The sequence below is a fragment of the Lampris incognitus genome, chromosome 8 (genome assembly GCF_029633865.1).
Source record: "Lampris incognitus isolate fLamInc1 chromosome 8, fLamInc1.hap2, whole genome shotgun sequence".
Lineage (NCBI taxonomy): Eukaryota > Metazoa > Chordata > Actinopteri > Lampriformes > Lampridae > Lampris > Lampris incognitus.
In genome coordinates, this window is record NC_079218.1 from 2,205,070 (window position 1) to 2,224,805 (window position 19,736).

Genomic DNA, 19,736 nt, shown 5'->3' on the forward strand with positions numbered 1-19,736 from the left:
ACCGTTTGGCCTCTCAAGGACAACAAACAGGAAATGAATTACTATGAAAGCACCAAGCAAGGGAAGCGAGGGAAAGTAACAGGTTATATCACCGGATATGCCCTCAGTGTGTCAGTCCTTGCCAAAGGTCGGTCAGCACAGCCAAACGACTGAATGCTGTGGCCCAGCAGCTTTCTGTGACTCTCTTCCCCTTGAACCAGCGGCCGTGGCTGAGCAGTGAGGCGGGGTTGATTCTCTGTGGAAGATGAGGGTCATCTAAGCCCACATAGTTGCAATCACTCTTAGTAAGGAAGCCATAGGGACTTTACTTTTATGGTCTCATTTTAACAAGAAGCCAACCCTGCACCTTGTGCGTCCATTTTGGGAAGTTGGAATTGTGTGTCAGTATAATCAATTAGAGCCACTGACTATTATGAGACATATGTGGAAAACAATAGTCTGTCAGTGAGAACTTGATCTCTAGATTTAAAAGAACCTTTCCTTAATTATTCAAATAAAGAATAAACAGCCTACTGAGGAGGTGAAACTAAACTGCTGTAAAAGGAGCTGTGCTGAAAAACATAAAAATATAACAACAAGGAGAATTCCTAAATTAGCAGATAGTCCATCCATTATCCAAGCCACTTTATCTGGTGGGCAGCAGGCAGGGAGACTCCCTGGATGCCACCAGTCCATCACAGGGCACACCCCCCCCCCCACACACACACACACAGGGACAATTCAGTACGGCCGAGTCACCTGACCTACATGTATTTGGACTGTGGGAGGAAACCGGAGCCCCCGGGGGAAACCCACGCAGACACGGGGAGAACGCCACACAGAGGACGACCCGGGACAACCCCCAAGATTGGACTACCCTGGGGCTCGAACCCAGGACCTTCTTGCTGTGAGGCGACCATGCTAACCACTGCACCACCGTGCCGCCCTTAGCAGATAGTGACCATAGTAAAAATATATATATATATATATATATATATATATATATATATATATATATATATATATATGCATAGACAATTTAATTTCACTTTTTATTAAAAATGTCTCGATACAAAAACACTGAAGGGGGTATTATTGTGTTAATTTAAATCAAATTTTTTCTGACATTTTGCAGATAGAATTGTGAGGAAACCCCTGACATCTAACCACATTCAGTAAAAGAACATTACTAATGTTATTAAACTGTCTATTTTATAGAAATAACAGTTTAACAGTGGTCGAATGAGAACTACTTAAGGATAAATGAGCTTCATTTACACAAGCAGTCACAGCCCTGAACTCCATAACGCAGTACAGGAATATAAAACTATAAAAATAAAGCCGTGCAGCCACTATTACACTTATTCATGCTTTTATAATACACTGACTTCTTCCTGACTTCTGCAATTTGCCTTTGGATTCATGTCTTTGCTATTTTCTTAGCTGATTATTAAAAAAAAAGGGCACATCTCGCATGTCCATGCACTTAAATATCAGACTCGGTCTTCCAGCCTGCTTCTCCGTGTTGACCCAGGCTGGATGAATGGTGCATGAACCTGAGGTTGGATTTTCATAGGTTTTTGTGAAAGATGTTTCTTTCCAACAGGCTCCTTTTGTGTTCTTTTATACTCAAAGATGTAAAAAAAAAAGAAGGAAAAAAAAAAATCTTTCTGGAATGGGGTACAACCCATTTCTTCTTCTCCTCTTTTCTCATTATATTCCAAGACATACTATGAAGAAACGAGACTTTAAGGAGCGGGAACAAAGAAACTCGTGTCACTCTTGCTGGTAGAGAGCACTCTTGTTGAAAGCCTCACTGGAGTTGTAAATGAGGTAGGCGATGCAAGCCACCAAGGTGATGCAAATGGCTCCTATGATACCAGCTACCACGGCAATGCCCAGCAAGGTCCCGCTCGAACGTGTCTGCTGAGCCACTGGAAAGAAGAACAACAGCAGGGTCAGAGAGAAGGTACAGCAGACTGTGCAGGTTCCATGCTGAAGACTTTTAGGACACGTGAAGTGAACAGGTTAAGGCAATCCGGTCCTTGGTGAGGCTGGTTTTCTATTCCACCAGGTTGTTTCAGGTCTCAACTCTCCCTGACTGGAGGCTGGAATAACTGGAACAACAAGTGAGAGTGACAAACTGCCTGATAGAACAGGAAACCATCAGTACTTGTGGTACCAAAGACCAGATGGAAAACTAGATAACTCACTGCGTAAACACCTGAGGGCCTCAAAGGAATTCATCTGAATTTACAACATTTGTAAATGTCTGTGAATGTTCTCAGGCTAAATATCTGAGTCTCATCAGCAGCCAGTCAGACTAGCTTGGTCTAGTCAGAAAGGCACGAACTGATGAAGCCTCTTGGATGAGAGGCGAAACGTCTTCACGGATATATACCAAGTCCAGTTGCACTTGATTCAACTCCTTTGGATAACATTTGTAAATTCATTTGATTTAGGTAAGTGTAAAGAAGAGAATGCCATAATTTACACTGTCATCAAGCTGTCACAATATACAGTGCATCCGGAAAGTATTCACACCCCTTCACTTTCCCCACATTTTGTTATGTTACAGCCTTATTCCAAAATGGATTAATTCCTTTTTTTTCTCATCAATCTACACACAATACCCCATAATGACAAAGCGAAAAAGGTTTTGTAGAAATGTTTGCAAATTTATTAAAAATAAAAAACTGAAATATTGCATGTACATAAGTATCAACACCCTTTACTCAGTACTTGGTTGAGGGCCCCTTGGCAGCGATTACAGCCTCAAGTCTTCTTGGGTATGAAGCTACAAGCTTGGCACACCTATATTTGGAGTATTTCTCCCATTCTTCTCTGCAGATCCTCTCCAGCTCTGTAAGGTTAGATGGGGAGCGTCGCTGCACAGCTATTTTCAGGTCTTTCCAGAGATGTTCAATGGGGTTCAAGTCTGGGCTCTGGCTGGGCCACTCAAGGACATCCACAGACTTGTCCCGAAGCCACTCCTTCATTGTCTTGGCTGTGTGCTTAGGGTCGTTGTCGTGTTGAAAGGTAAACCTTCACCCCAGTCTGAGGTCCTGAGTGCTCTGGAGCAGGTTTTCATCAAGGATCTCTCTGTACTTTGCTCCATTCATCTTCCCCTCGATCCTGACTAGTCTCCCAGTTCCTGCCGCTGAAGAACATCCCCACAGCATGATGCTGCCACCACCATGCTTCACTGTAGGGATGGTATTAGCAAGGTGATGAGAGGTGCCTGGTGGCCTCCAGACGTGATGTTTGGCATTCAGGCCAAAGAGTTCAATCTTGGTTTCATCAGACCAGAGAATCTTGTTTCTCATGGTCCGAGAGTCCTTTAGGTGCTTTCTGGCAAACTCCAAGCGGGCTGTCATGTGCCTTTTACTGAGCAGAGGCTTCCGTCTGGCCACTCTACCATAAAGGCCTGGTTGGTGGAGGGCTGCAGAGATGGTTGTCCTTCTGGAAGGTTCTCCCATCTCCACAGAGGAACGCTGGAGCTCTGTCAGAGTGACCATCGGGTTCTTGGTCACCTCCCTGACCAAGGCCCTTCTCCCCTGATTGCTCAGTTTGGCTGGGCGGCCAGCTCTAGGAAGAGTCCTGGTGGATCCAAACTTCTTCCATTTACGAATGATGGAGACCACTGTGCTCTTTGGGACCTTCAAAGCTGTAGACATTTTTTTCTACCCTTCCCCAGATCTGTGCCTCGATACAATCCTGTCTCGGAGGTCCACAGACAATTCCTTTGACTTCATGGCTTGGTTTCTGCTCTGACATGCACTGTCAACAGTGGGACCTTATATAGACAGGTGTGTGCCTTTCCAAATCATGTCCAATCAATTGAATTTACTACAGGTGGACTCCAATCAAGATGTAGAAACATCTCAAGGATGATCAGTGGAAACAGGATGAACCTGACCTCAATTTTGAGTGTCATTGCAAAGGGTGTGAATACTTATGTACATGCAATATTTCAGTTTTTTATTTTTAATAAATTTGCAAAAATTTCTACAAAACCTTGTTCACTTTGTCATTATGGGGTATTGTGTGCAGATTGATGAGGGAAAAAAAGGAATTTAGTCAATTTTGGAATAAGGCTGTAACACAACAACATGTGGGGAAAGTGAAGGGGTGTGAATACTTTCCGGATGCACTGTATATCCCTGAAAGAGCGATTAGCTCCCACAACAAGGGTCATTTAGACTTCGGAGCACACGTCTCACTCTTTTGGATTTGCAGTCCTGGACAAGGACAAGATCACTGGGGCGCAAAGCTCTAATTGATAGAATATAAATACTGATAACAGATTTCTTTATGTCTGCTAACAGTCCTTGATATATCACATCGTGCCATCAACCCACAGCAGATGGAAAGCAGGAATGGCATTTTTCCAAAGGGTTGTTTCTTGTCAATTTGTTTAACAGCGGGGATGGCTTCCACTTGCCTCCCCCTCAAATCGACCCCTGCTTGTCCAAATGTAGCCCTCTTTCTTTTTCTTTTTCTTTGGATTTTTCCCACTTTTTTCCCCAACTGTACTTGGCCAATTACCCCACTCTTCCGAGCCGTCCCGGTCGCTCCTCCACCCCCTCTGCTGATCCGAGGAGGGCTGCAGACTACCACATGCCTCCTCCCATACATGTGGAGTCACCAGCCACTTCTTTTCACCTGACAGCGAGGAGTTTCACCAGGGGGACGTAGCATGTGGGAGGATCACACTATCCCCCCCCCCCCCACACTATCCCCCCCGTGTTGGTAGGCAACGGAATAGACCGCTACGCCACCCGGAGGCCCTAATGTAGCCCTCTCTCAGGAGAATACCAAATACATGCTATAAGATTCATACCTTCAGACTCCACAGGGTACCCTGTGATGAAGCAAAGAAAAAAAAAACAAAAAAAACAACCGTCAGTTCAATGACAGCAAAAGGAAACGTCCAAGTGACTCATGAGTGGCTGATATGGAATGGGTGATATTCAGTAAAATGTTTTACTGTGCCTTCATTATTATGCTGCTGCAGAGCCACTGAATGCTTGAGGGGCATCCCTGAATGCAGAGACATCATCACATGATGACCATTCAGGTTCTCACCGTTGTCGACGCGGGTGTTGATGGGGCCTGAGCTGACGGTGGCCATGCTGCTCACCGTGGTGCTCTGGGCGCCATCAGCGCTGCGCCGCCTCCTGGTGTTGCTGTTGTAGTTGATATGTGTGGTACAATTCTGTTGGCAGATGAGGTGAGAGAGTGAATGCTGACATTGGCAGACTTCTATTGAGGAATCCACTTTACTCCGACAAGGTTAGAATTTAAGAAACGTACTGTCATGGCACAATTGCAGAGGCCTCAAGAGTGAAACCAAAAGCTGTTTTAATTAAAGTTCATCAAAATGAAAACACAAATATATTCTAACATCACATTAGTTTGATTGTCATGCATTTTGCATGGTTTCATAACACTGAATTTAGTTTTTCTATGTTTCTTTTAAATTCGCGCCCCTTAGTTAAGCTTCTCAGCCAATCTTTTTCTCTAACACTCATGATGTCATCAGACATATTTACATACAGCCCAATCAGATCAAACCATCCGAATACGAGTCCCCATCCACCCTTACCGCCAACCTTTGCTTGTACTTCCTGCTCTCCAAGGTCAGCCCATAATGACGACCAGATCAAGAGCAGTCATGGATAAAGGTATGGAAAACACAATATTAGTAATTTACAAATTAAAAAAATTGTTGCTGAATGTTTTCCGACATGAAAACTTTAAATCTGACTACTGACTTCAGTCTGACTTTGTGTGCACATCCTGCTTGTGTGCACATCCTGCAACTCACCATGAGAATACACTTGATGCATGAAAAGAATAACAGAAAAATCACATTGAATAATCTGTGATGTTTGAAGTGAAGCATACAACTGAAAACAGAAGCGGACCTGGACGAGGGAGGAGCAGAAGGTGTGCTCGCACAGTCTGGTGGCGCAGTGCAGGAAGAAGGTGGACAGCGTCCTGTTCTGGTGCTGGATGAAGCGGAAGGCCTCAAACGAGAAGCGAGCCTCCTGCTGCAGCCCGTTGACTCCTATCACAGTCTGGCCATCCCGATTACACCTGGTGGGATGACAGGTGATCTGTTTTCCCTTGACTTCTCGGTCAGAGGCTTTTAACGGGTTTACAAGTATCAAGACAGGTGGAAGTGTCTATATTCTATTCCTTCTGGTTCAGCACTGGCCAACAGTAGTCCACAAGTTAGTAGTAGTAGAACAACCATTTGTTTAATGCACCTTTAACAATAGAAACAACAGAGTAAACAGACCAAGTGCCTCTTCTTCTCCAGGACAAGCATTTCTAGAAGTGTTGCAGCGTTATTTAAACTGCACACCCCCATCTCTTCTTGTAATTTGATGAATTAGGATTGAAATTTGACAAGCATATGTCCCCTCTTAATGCAGTGCATAGCTGTCTTCAAATACCTGAGTGCCAAGATGTTTTTTTTTTAAATATATATTCTAAAACCTTTTCCCGGTTTGTAAACAAGATGCATTTTGAATAATCTCAAAAACCTCGTTGGTTTGTATGACTGGGCGAAGTGGTTGCTCACTTACCCAACAAAGAGATCATAGTAGGCGCTGTTGACCGGGAAAGGGGTAGTTGTGGCATAACAGCGGTCAAGCAGCACGTTGAATCTGTGGAGAAGCTTTGCGGCATCAGTACAGTGTATATTGAACAGGCCCAACAGAGACGGAGAGAAAATCCTATTTTTCCAGGATCACAGAGTCCATCTTAAAGCTAGACCACATCAGACCGCATGCTTGCTCAGCAGGGCACCAGTGTTGCTTTGGTAGTGTTCTGTTGTAGAGAATTTGTGCATAATCCAAAATGTACCTCAAAACTAGTTTTTCGGCTTTCGCTAATGATTTTGTTGCTTGAATTCATTTTGGGTCTATATTGATAAAGCTCTGTCTTTTTACGTGGATTATGTCCAAAGGGAGGGTCCAGCTGGAAATGACAGAACTTGGTTACAATTCACATCGAAAACTCAAATTCACTCAAGTACAATTAAAAGTCCACACTTAAAAATATTCAAGCATGGGTAACAGTTTCCTCAACTGGCAATGAAAAGCAGTCTGGTAACAAAGAGATGCTAAAATGTCCTGGACTAGTCTGGGTGAAGATGAGACCACAGTATGTTTATTTATGACACTTCCTCAGAACATGACCTGCACACTGACTCGCTTTGCATGTCGCAGCGTCCCTCAGTAAGAAGGCCACAAGATGGCAGCTGTTAATAGCACATAATGAGTGGCAGTACACAGCCTACTGTGGGCCATAGCCAACGCCAGAACGACAAAAACCTTCCCATGTTACCGTGCACTCACAACTCGCTTGGCTCCCGTTTATCATCCAACTCCGCTCCCCAGAACTAACAGGAACAACAACACAAACATCCTCCCTAACGGTCTGCCAATCACAGGTACGCCATCTCACCCAAACCACCACCATAAGCACCTGATAATGACTGACAGGCCCCACAGCCTCCAAGCATCAGCATGCTCATTGACATCCCGGAAATCCCAGGAACCGCAACAAACAGTCCAAAACCAGCATATCTCTCAGCCCGTTACAATATCGCCAGTGATTTGGTATGACGTACCTGTTGGTAAGGTTAGTGGCCTTCACTTGTACAAAGATCCTCGTCTTGAGCTGCAGCCCTCCAGCAGGGATCTGCAGCATGGAAGTGTAGGAACTGTCCTTTGAGCCAAACAAAACAGAAGAGAAAAGGACATCAGCAATGTACACGAGAGCGTGAACGGTGGAATGGTGAGGATGCACGGGGTAGAGGTGATGAAGGTGGATGAGTTTAAATACTTGGAGTCAGTTGTTCAAACTAACAGGGAGTGCAGAAGAGAGGCAAAGAAAAGAGTGCAGGCAGGGTGGAGTGGGTGGAGAAGAGTGTCAGGAGTGGTTTGTGACAGAAGGGTACCAGCTCAGGTTGGACGGTTTGGAGACAAAGCAAGAGAGGCAAGATTGAGATGGTTTGGACATGTGTGGAGGAGAGATGCTGGGTATATTGGGAGAAGGATGCTGAATATGGAGCTGCCAGGGAAGAGGAGAAGAGGAAGGCCAAAGAGGAGGTTTATGGATGTGGTGAGGGAGGACATGCAGGTGGCTGGTGTGACAGAGGAAGATGCAGAAGACAGGGAGAGATGGAAACGGATGATCTGCTGTGGCGCCCCCTAATGGGAGAAGCTAGAAGTAGTAGTAGATTTTAATTGCACTAAAAGTTGCTGCACCAATGTTGGTGCACATCCACCATTTAGCTGCATGTATCTTTTCCATTCAGTTCTCATTAGCCTTTCGACCCGGAGCTTCCCCTTACCGCATACAGCTGCATGCTTAGTGTGCTGATGAAACTTCCATTATTGTCTTTGATTGTTATTTTTGTCCCGGACCTGTTGGGCAGAATACGCTCTGTCAGTTGCTGTCCTCAAGGGAAAAACCCAGTTTGTCAGCAATCAGGTCATCATTCATCTAATACATGATGGTACACATCACCTAAGCACACCAGTGGGTGATTCAAGCCGTGCTGACACTAGAAGCCATACAGAATAGCCATCTATTTAACTCCATATTTCTCTATATGTTGTCCTTGCTATCAGAACTCAGGTTGATTGCTAGAACATTTTAATCTGTGTTGGTTTCCATCCATCCATCATCTAAGCCGCTTATCCTGCTCTCAGGGTTGCGGGGATGCTGGAGCCTATCCCAGCAGCCATTGGGCGGCAGGCGGGGAGACACCCTGGACAGGCCGCCAGGCCATCACACAGCCCCCCACCCCACACACACACATACACACCTAGAGACAACTTAGTGCGGCCGATTCAGCTGACCTACATGTCTTTAGACAGTGGGAGGAAACCGGAGCCCCCGGACGAAACCCACGCAGAGAACACACAAACCCCACACAACACAGCTGTGTTGGTTTGATTTAGTTAATTTGATTTACCAAATTATTTTTATCTAAATCCTTCTTATTGTAATTGATGATTTGTGTTCGCTTGTATGAATTGCCAGTTCCTTGAAATGACCTAAAGACAAAGACTTTTCCTCTCACATGTCGACCACGGCTCTGGAGGTCAGATGTTTTCTAAGTGGGTATGAGCTGCTTACGTGCTCATCTCGGTGCTGTTGACCAGATACTGAAGCGGATAGCGGCAGGAGAACTTGTACGTCATCTCTTTGCGGTAGGTGATGGTTCCTGTGTCAGTGTCCAGGGAATTGATCATGCCTGAGATATTGATGAACTGGACATGGGAGAAGTCTGAGAATAGTCCAGTCCCCACCTCCTGAGTGATCTGTGAGGGGGAAGCAAGATTAGAATTTTCAAGAAAAGTGAGACAAAGTCAAGTCAGCTTTTATTTGCAAACAGGATGACATAGTACAAGGAATTTGACCCGGTACATTGCCTTCAGGTACATGTGACATACACACATGGACAGCAAGGTAAGATTAGATAAAGACTTCAAAAACTAAATATGATAAGTGAAAGAAGTAAACGTGTGAGTGCAAATCCAGGTATGAGCAAGGTTAGAGGGGTAATGGGTGTGCTGTAAGTAAGCTAAAATGTTACTGTGGGGCATTAAGCATGTAGAATTCAACAGTAGTAAATAAGATTGCACAGATCCTGTCACAGATGATCACAGGAGTTACTGCATTAGTAGGTGCAGGGGTGCAGTTCAGCATGGCACAGTATTTAACTATGGTTGTGAGCAACATAGGAGTATACAAGTAGAGCAAAAGTTTGAATATTTGCACTGAAAGGTCAACAGGTTACATAGGGGGTGTGCTAAAATACCATCAGCTTGTTGAGGCAAGCAGCAATTGCTTCCTCTCTGATGGAGAAGTTGAATTTGAGCACAGGTGGGTCGGCTGTCCAGTCGGGAGTCCCTTTGCACTCTTCTTTGAAATGTTGTGCGTTCAGGGCCATCAGCGATTCGTTGTATTCATTATAGTAGACGGGACACAGCAGGATCTGGAGCTCCACCCTCTCAGTGCCGCAGAGCACATCAATGTCTGTGTTAACTGAGGGGAGGATGGATGAGAGCAAAAGGTGTCATCGCTGTTTGAGAGATGTGTTGCCAAGTGGCAGAGTGAGACTTTTACTGGATTCCCAGTAGCGCAGTGACCAATGAAAGACTTAACGGCACTTTAACAGGATTTTCTGGTTTGGTCAACTCAATAAGCTAGAGGAATGTTTTCTATGAATATGTGCTTTAAAATCCAGATCTCATTTAGCTCATTGCTAATTAGGTCACAATATGAAAGGTCTCAATATGTCCTTGATAGATGATCCAGGGATTGGCAACATGATCCACAAAGAGCTGGTGTGGGTGCAGGTTTTTGTTCCAACCAAGCAGTTACACACCTGTGTCTACAAATCAAGGTCCTTAGCAAAGACTATTGGTTGGCTAATAGAATCAGGTTCAGGTGTGGAACTGGAACAAAGACCTGCACCCACACCAGCCCTGTCTGGATCATGTTGCTCATATGTCGCCACATCTGCTCACATATGCAAAAATACCATCTAACTGAGATTCATCACACTGAACTATTTGATAATGTAAAGTACAAATGTTAACCCCCACAGCTATTTTTCAAATAATACTTACTCAAATATTTCAGACCTCAATTTGCAAGACATTTTAGGGAAAAGATTCTCCTTATTTAGACAAAAGAAAAATGGTGCATCATGATATGACTGTACCCAAAGTTCATCACGATAACATTACTGCTGAAAGATGATAAACGGTATGGTTGAATTATTGCCCAGACCTAACTCCAATTATACACATTTTACATTCTCACACTGTTACTCTTAACATGCAAAACATGTCACCCCAAAAACACTGAGCCCTCCTCACATGGCAAGCCTGCCACTGCTATTTCTTACTGGGCTGCAATGAAGGCAAGGTGAGAAAGAAAGGGGGCAGGGTTAGTGGAAGGTTTGGGAAGGGACGAGGGGAAGGTCGGATAAGGTCGGTGTGGAGGATGGGCTCTAGGATGGCCCTGTTTACTGACCTGGCTCCCTGAATGTTGGGTGTGAGATGCAAACATGGCTGAAGGATTGGGAGAGGTGGAGCGTGGCAAGCTGACACAGGAGAAGGGCTGGCCACATTGTCCTCAAAACTGCAGGAGGAAAAGGGAAACCCCGAATTTCAACAATCTGTTTGACCTCCTTTCTGATGAACATGTATGCATGTTAGGTACCATAAAACTTTGATGCAATTTGCCAAAATAGACTTGTAACTTCACTAATGCTGCTGGAAGGACTGAGCAACAGGTCTACTAGTCTGAAAAAATCTTAAACAATGTTAAAATAATATTATATGTTAAAAGAATGAAAAAATAACAAATTATATTATGTAAAAATCAAGCAACAGTAACACATAGTCTACCAAAAGTAATCACAGTTGCACTGAATAAAAAACAAATCGAAAAAAGGAAATTGAAAAAATAGAATAAGATGGGTGCTTATGTTGGAAATATAATTCAGAAACATACATTATGATGTATAATAGAAGGCGTGAATAAAGGTGATATATGAATGTTTTATTAATTCACACTTTCATTTTCTCCCGTCTAGGTTACTGTAACTCCCTCTACTCTGGCCTCAACCAAGCTACTTTCCATCGCCCACAGCTGGTTCAGAATGCAGCTGCCAGACTACTAACTAGAGCTAGCCTGCTTACTAGTACTAGACTACTAACCAGAACTTGACTACTAACTAGAACTAGCCTAACTAGAACTAGCCCATTAACTAGAACTTAACTACTATCTAGAACTAGACTACTAACTAGAACTTGACTAACTAGAACTAGACTACTAACTAGAGCTAGCCTGCTTACTAGTGCTAGACTACTAACCAGAACTAGCCTAACTAGAACTAGCCCATTAACTAGAACTTAACTATCTAGAACTAGCCTACTAACTAGATCTAGACTACTAACTAGAACTTGACTACTAACTAGAATTAGCCTAACTAGAGCTAGACTACTAACCAGAGCTAGCCATAGGTCCCATATTACCCCTCCCCTATTCTTGGCTTTCCATAAAAGTCAGAATAATCTGTAAGATCTTATTGATTACATTTAAAGCACTGCATGATCTTGCCCAGTTATATTTCTGATCTTCTCATTCCTCATTCCACTTCCCGACCACTCCGATCCTCACGCCTCAGTCTTTTATCCATCCCTCACTCCAACTGCAAAACAAAAGGTGACCGCACCTTTGCAGGTTCAGCCCCAAGCCTCTGGAATAATCTCCCCCAATCCATTAGATTCACTGAATCTTTGGACTGTTTTAAGCGGCTTCTAAAAACCGTCTTTTCAGGCAAGCCTTTTTATAGATTCCCACCTCTGACTTCTGTTTTGTTTCATTTTAGCTTGGTCTGTTACTCCCGATGCCATGTCTTTATATTCATTCCATTTATCTTATGTATTTATTCACATTTTGTGTATTGAGTGTAAAGCACTGTGTAACTGTATGTTTTTAAAAGTGCTATATAAATAACATTTTGATTACATATTAAGCTCTTTGAAAGAAAGGGGTCTGACAGCTCAAGTGACTTCAGGCAAATCTATAATGAAACTTCAGGACTAAGTAAAAAGGCACAATTGCCTTAAGTTTTTCAAGCGAGACAGAAATAGAAGAAAGAAAGGGGGCTAGTGGCCTTGTTTCTGACTTTTGCCCCACTCTGAATACAAACACCTAAACTCTACCTAAAGCCAACCTAATGACACTAGGAACGGACTGACAATGTCCCTTTCACTTTAATTCTCTGCAGAGTCGCTGTAGCTGCTTTCTGCATCAGCTACATGTGAGAGAACCTTTTGACTTAAGCAAGAAACGTTGATGAGAAATAAAACAAGCAATTTGCAGCATCTTGCCCAGCAGTACAGACCTGATAGCTGTGAGACCCAACATATTCCCATTCAAGCAAATTAGGCATAGGATTACAAAAACGTTATCGGGTAAAATCAATTACTAACCAATGACAAACGGTATTTGCTGATGTTTCAGGTGAGCTGCGAGATTAAACATGACGTAACTCACCTTGTGTGGGTCCCCACAGTATTGTGCCCCTCATCTGTCTCTCAGCCTGTCTCTACTCATTCTGCTCTTGCCGTCATGACGTTAAGCTATTTATACTGCCCTCTTTTCCAGCGAATGGTTGTAAAAGAGTTCAGCGGAAACTCAATGAGAAGAAAGGGGAGAGGTAAGAAAGCAATACTAGCAGTGTAACCAGCTGTGGAGCCCACAGTAGGATCATCTGACGGCCTTGGAACAATGGAGGAACCTGATGTCTTTGGTCCAGCAGGATGTTGTGTTTAGGTTGCTAAAATCAGTCTGTACGGAGAGCAAACCTTACTGACAAACCGTGGACTGTTTTTGTCTACTCTGTTTTTCCTCCTTTCTCTAAAAGTGTATATCATAATCACCAAGGCCTCAACAACTACAGATCTAACAAACGAGAAGGTGCTAAAATATGCAGGTTAGATGAGGAACACCCTACGACAGGGGGTGCCCTTTGACAGCTCTCACATTCATCCATTGGATAAACTTTACCTCATTGAATCAGAATTTTCTTCGAACACTGGATTCACAAATGATAAGTAAACACATTACACTTTGAGCTGTACCGGCCTTTGTCCCCTTAACAATGAGGCAAAATCCACAGGAGAGCAGTTAAAAAACACCTTTATGAAGGTCATAAAAAACCTAAGACTTACATGCCTAAAGAAGTTATGTAACTTTATTGACAGGGGCACAGTTTTGCTGCCTGTTGTTTCAGACAGACTGTTACGGGAGCATCTAAAGAGGCCTCAGTAAGTTGCAAGCTCCGCCAAAGTGATGCTTGTTTTCACATCTCCCTATTTTGCTGGAGGGGCTTCCACTCATTGTTAAGAAATTAGGTCTCTGGCGCACCATCTCAGACGAATAGAGGCACGCCCTGCTACACAAAACCTCCCGCTGCTGTCAGCAGCATGTGAACTGTATGGATCTCCACTAATCCCCTCCAGAAATGCAGGGATGCGGTCCAAACAATAGTAGAGGTGAGCTTACGCAGACCTGAGTAATAGGTAGCATTCCTGTCTGTCCCATTCAGTTTTCTGGCCATGTGTGTCAGCTGCTTGCAGTCAACGCCACTTTTTCGCCATCTCGGCGACCAGTGCTCGGGGTGTTCTTGTTAGTATGAACACAGCATATAGATGTCCTTATGCATGCTCGGTAAGCCAGGTAAGAAAATCAAAGAAAGTCGAATCAGTTCATCCAGCGTTCTTTGATTTTCTTACCTGGATTACTGAGCATGCATAAGGACATGTTGACTCATTTTGGTCCAGATGAACTGATTCAACTTTCTTTGACTGCATTTAGATGTTTCTACGTCCCGTGAAATCCCTCTCCTATGAATCATGTGTTCTTCTCATAGATCTAATCAGGAGTTACTGCATGGGTGGATAGCATTGTTACAATAGTGATATGCATAATTTTAACCTTCGAATAGATATTTTACACTACAGCTTTGCTGGCCAAAATTCTTGTTTCACAAGAAAACGTGTGTATTTATTTACAACACTTCCATCAAGCAGTGTATGGCAACTGGATTCGTATTTGGACTTGGATGACAAATTATCTTCTTGAAGGAAATTTATCCAACAAAGACAAACGAACTTGAAACTTTCAGAACAGGGTGTTCCTAGTTTATTGAAAACCCAGCATTTGTTCACTGACTAGAGCATAAACACAACAAACACCAAGGCTGAAAGTCAGATTGCCGCCACGGTGTACACACGAGTTAAAATTACTTCCAGCCTCCTCTCTGTTTGGTTTGTATTTCCATCACCTGCGGGCAGAACAACCTTAATGTGCAACCAACACATGATTAGACTGTCTTTTTATTTTGCACTGTGTGCTACAGGAACAGAATCTGTATGATACCAAGACAGCAAATTGTTTTTTGCCCGTCCCAAATCTGGGAATATTTGAGATCATTAAATTACATTGGAGTGTCTATTCACAAGGCTGTTTCATCCTTAAATGGCAATACTGAAGTGATTCCTATCAAATTCTTTTCCATGACAGGTTAAGTAAAGATACAGAGTGTTGTAAAATAAGTTAACACCAATTAGGATAATGGTAATATAGCCATACTACCGCTAGGGGAAGCTGTTTGTTGGGACAGGTTGTGGGGTCTCTATTTTGTTTGGTCCCCGTGCGTGGCGTGGGTATTATTTTGTTTGGTCCCCGTGCGTGGCGTGGGTATGGTAAGCTCCTTCACCCCTACAAGATAATCGGCATAAGCCTCTGTATTAAAGTACTGTGGTGGGCCGGCGTGGAAGAATGGAGATAGAGATCTCTTATTCGCAACTCTCGTGTCCCATACACCACACGACCCGGACCTGAGAGTGCTGTTTAATTCTAAAACTCCATCAGAACTGAACTGAACTGACGGGAAAGGAGAGGCAAGGTTTCATTTAGAATGGTAGTTCCAGTGTCCCATACACCACACGACCCCAGGACTGCTCCTTTATTCTGCTCCTCCCCATGGTTACCAAACAATGGCTTCCCCTAACAAGGCGATGATTCAACATACAAGTAACTGTCATGGTCCTACAGCCAGCCAGCCAGCCAGTCAGTCAAATGGTCATCTACCCAGTTCTAGTCCAACATCCAAACAACAACAATCAAAACATGAACACAACATCTGAACACATATATAACAATTACAACCCGAACACTAACAGTCCCATGAGCCCCCATGCCCCCCCCCCCCAGCGCGGCGCCATCGACAGTCAGAGCGACCGCTTCCCCGGTTGCTACTGTACACAGATAAGTATTCCTGTTAAACAGGATAAAAAGAAATAATTAGGCAATGCAGTGTTCCCTGGTTCAGCGTTCCTCAGCATTGTATATTAGTATTCATCATATTTTGTTGAATATGTCCTCTTTATTTCCATAAATCATCAATAAATCATCAATCAAGCATACTACATGTAGTAGCAGGTTCATTCATTACCTTTACAAATGAGTAATGTGAGCATCAGGCATTAACTAGCCTACTATATAGTCGTCTAGTGACTGAACTGTCATCCGTCCCCGCGTGACCTAAACCAACGTCAAATCACCGGAGCGCTTTCTCTAGCTAACGCTAACTAGCATCCATAGCATAGATAGGCTAGTATATGAACGTCTGAGCTTCAGATTAGCTAAACCGTTTTCCTTACACAACTCAATGCAATGGTATACACAAATAAAGAATAATAGAACCGTATAAATCAAAAGGGGAAATGTACTGGAGTCAAGGCTATATGAAATATCTGGATCTCCCACCGCGAGCTCGCTACTAGCTAGCTAGCTACTCGCGCCATATTCACGTTAGCTAACCTTAGGTTACATGACAGAAACTTATCTCCTCCCAAAAATATATTTACACAATAGTCACTCTTACAAAATCGATCTGGTAATATTCACACAAGGGTAAATCAACGTGTGTATAATAGATATATCAACTTGAACCGTTACAAACCTGTTAAACAGGATAAAAAGAAATAATGAGGCAATGCAGTGTTTCCTGGTTCAGCGTTCCTCAGCTTTGTAAGGAAACCGCGGTCCGTCAGTCCTTCGGGGGGGGGGGGGGGGGACAAAAGCACCACACTGCCACCTGCTGGCGAGGCTGAACCCTTACCAGTCCCTGTATTACAGCAAAGGGAGTATCATTGCCATAATGGCTCACAGTGGAATAATAGGCATATTATTAATATAATAATGATATAACCAAAGAAAATAAATAAACAACATAACAACATACATTACATGTGACCACACACATTGTGGGCGTCACACAAGCAAGACTATTAAACTGTCCCGTGAGTCTGTCATGTTCTCATGTTCTGCATCATGATCTTACATTTACATCCAGAAGTTGTGTCAGCTGTTCCGCAGCTTCTCGCCAGCTAGCTCTGCAGTGCATCCTTTGCCATGATGATGCAGTCGTATCTTGCAATAATTACAAGAGGACTTTTATACTGTCACGGTTTTTCTATAGCCCGGATAACTATGGATGGAGGCGGGGACTTTTAGGTGCGACAAACCGGGCTTCACCACCGTTAGCTAGATAGCTGCGCCAATGCTAGGGCTAGCCTGCTAGTTAGCTAGTTAGCCGTGTGCTAATGGGTTAGCAAGCTCACCTTGGGACCAGGGCTGGTGATGGAACAGGGCGGCTGAGCTCTAGGCGGGGCGGGAGATGGATGGCTGCTCTCCGGGGTGCGTGTCTCTCTCTCTCTCTGTACTCTGGCTCCGGTGTGACCGGGTGAATGTCTCTCTCAGTCTCTCTGGGGAAGCTCTCGGGGGTAGTCAGCTAGCTACAGGTACCGAGGCAGTCTGCTGCTAACACTACCACTGCTAGCCACCGTATCTACTGTCCAGCCCAGGATACGCTAGGTTTCCCTGCTCTATCCCACGCTAAGGTGACAGTCTACGATATGGTTACTAAACAGTTCTGGCCTTTGTCTCTCCCGCGGTGTCTAATATAGTTGCGTCTGTGACAGCGCGAGCTAACCTGTGATTGGTCCTCTAGCTGCACGAGCTCAGTGCAACATTCCAAGTACATCCCCAGGCATTTCCCACTACAATACAATTAAAAACAGTGTCGAACACGTGAGGAGCCAGCCCAGGAGTTTTTTTTTGACAAATCAAGGCATCTTAAATCAGCAGTTGCTATGGCATCTTGAATGCAAGAGTCTAATAAAAAAGGCTACTTAGTTGTGAAATGTTATACTATCTGAATTGTGTGGTGACCCACATCTATATAACGAGAGACATTCACCTAAGAGGACGGTGTACCTTTAAGGGAAGAGGCGAGGGGTCAGATAATGCACTTCCGCTTCCGGTTCAGAGTTCAGTGTCGAATGTATGACATGCTAAGTTGGAGCTAGTAAACTACCTCGACTACGTCTACTCTCACGTCTCCTGTCTCGTTGTTTTCTAACTCCACAATTGCCACTTTTTTCGACCCTGTGCGGTTAGAGCACTTGTATGCTCCGCAAGTCGGCATTTTAGCTGGCAATTGCAATGCAGTTTGATCGTTTTTTTGCTCTGCCTAAGATGGCGCCGATCAAGTTCAATTGGCCTTCATAAATTGGTGGCACGGAATTATGGGTTGCGCGAGCCAGTCTTTTTTTTTTTAGACCCATGCTACTGTAAGGTAGTAATGTAAATCCGCCACAGGGTGGCACTGTTACGCTGTATGTTCCCCTGGGAATGCCGCAAATGGCGATGTTTGTCCCTCTTGCAACACCGTACCCCTAGTTCTTGTCCCGGGCAAAAGGCTACGTTGATCAAATGTTTTTTGTTTGTCTGCCGGAAGCTGTGAGTATGATGAGGCCAGCGGCCAGCTGATTGATGAGAGGTGAAGTGTAAGCGAGTGCCAGTAAAGTGTCCAGGTCTCAGCCACGATCCCAAGCCTCCGCCTCCTTCCTTTTCCACGCAAACATCATACTACAACAAACACAACGCAGAGTCCCAGGGCGTGGAGGGAGACGACGGCCGAACGCAAAGTGCGGGTTACACTACTAACACACCTCTCTTACTCTCCTACTTCCGGGCTTAACACTTAACTTAGAGCGCCCCCTTGTGACCAGAAAAACATTAAAACTAACACCAGAAACACTACTAAACATGTTACAAAGCATGGACATTACAACCCTCATTTCTTTACATTTTTTTAACAATAGCTATTAACCAGTCCAACTCAAAGGTTCTCTTGCATTACACCTTTTAGTCAGGTCACTTTAAAGTCAGTGAGGTATGATGGGGGTCTTCTGTTTATCCTGACTGGGTATCTCTGAGCAGGTGACTGTGGCCCAGGGGGGTTAGGGGCTAAGGGCTCTGGGATTTGTTCAGGGTGGCTTTCGGTCCAGTCCATGCCTTTCAAACCACATTGCTGAGAATGGTGATTTTCAGCCACCGGGAGGATCTTGAAATGGGATGAGTTTCTGGTGAGGACATGGTCATTGTGTTTGGCTGTCACCATGGAGCCTTTGATGGCGATGACCCTGTATGGACGGGGACTGTAAACAGGGCATAGCTTCCCTTGCTTCTTTTGATGACACAGGAACCTGTCGCCTACTTTCACAGCCAAAGGAGCAGCATGACGCATCCTGTCAGCATTGTGTTTCACCCTGTTCTTTGCCACTGCATCTACTTGTCGTAGCTTTGCATCAGCCTGAGACTGGAAGAGAAGAGGATATTCAGGCAGCTTGATTCTGAGGGGCCTACTGAACAGCACATCTGCAGGCGCCATTCCAGTTGAGCAGTGAGGCGTGGCACGGTAGTTGTGGAGGAATGCGTAGAGTCTGTTTCCATGGGCGACCTTCAATGTGGGCAGCACGTATGGTCTTTGCAAGGATACGCACGAAGCTTTCAGCCTCAGCATTGGCCTGGGGCCACATCAGAGTTATCTTCCTATGCCTGAAACCCAAGTATGTAGCGAAGTCTGCATATTCCGAGCTTTGGAAGGGTGGGCTGTTGTCAGTTTTGACCTCCAGTGGAATTCCCAGTGTAGAGAATATTTTGTCGAGTTTAGGGATCGTGGCTCTGGCTGACGTGGACTGCAGAATCTCTACCTCTGGATACCTGGAGTATTCATCTATGACCACCAAAAGGTAATCATCAGAAAGGAATGGACCACAGAAGTCCACACCAAC

The 19,736-nt window shown here is 44.3% G+C and overlaps 1 protein-coding gene across 1 annotated transcript in view; it reads right to left on the reverse strand.

The window, feature by feature from the left end:
• Positions 1-1,755: 1,755 nt before the first annotated feature.
• Positions 1,756-19,736, reverse strand: part of si:ch73-261i21.5 (zona pellucida-like domain-containing protein 1) — a 33,039-nt gene continuing 15,058 nt past the window's right edge. Inside the window, exons 2-11 of the mRNA XM_056285171.1 lie at positions 11,050-11,157; positions 9,827-10,053; positions 9,142-9,326; positions 8,351-8,423; positions 7,625-7,722; positions 6,576-6,656; positions 5,910-6,081; positions 5,068-5,197; positions 4,823-4,843; positions 1,756-1,913 (exon numbers count right to left, since the gene is read on the reverse strand). Of these exons, the coding sequence (XP_056141146.1) occupies positions 1,756-1,913; positions 4,823-4,843; positions 5,068-5,197; positions 5,910-6,081; positions 6,576-6,656; positions 7,625-7,722; positions 8,351-8,423; positions 9,142-9,326; positions 9,827-10,053; positions 11,050-11,146 (1,242 nt within the window). The 5' untranslated portion in view covers positions 11,147-11,157. The remainder of the gene's footprint in view (positions 1,914-4,822; positions 4,844-5,067; positions 5,198-5,909; positions 6,082-6,575; positions 6,657-7,624; positions 7,723-8,350; positions 8,424-9,141; positions 9,327-9,826; positions 10,054-11,049; positions 11,158-19,736) is intronic.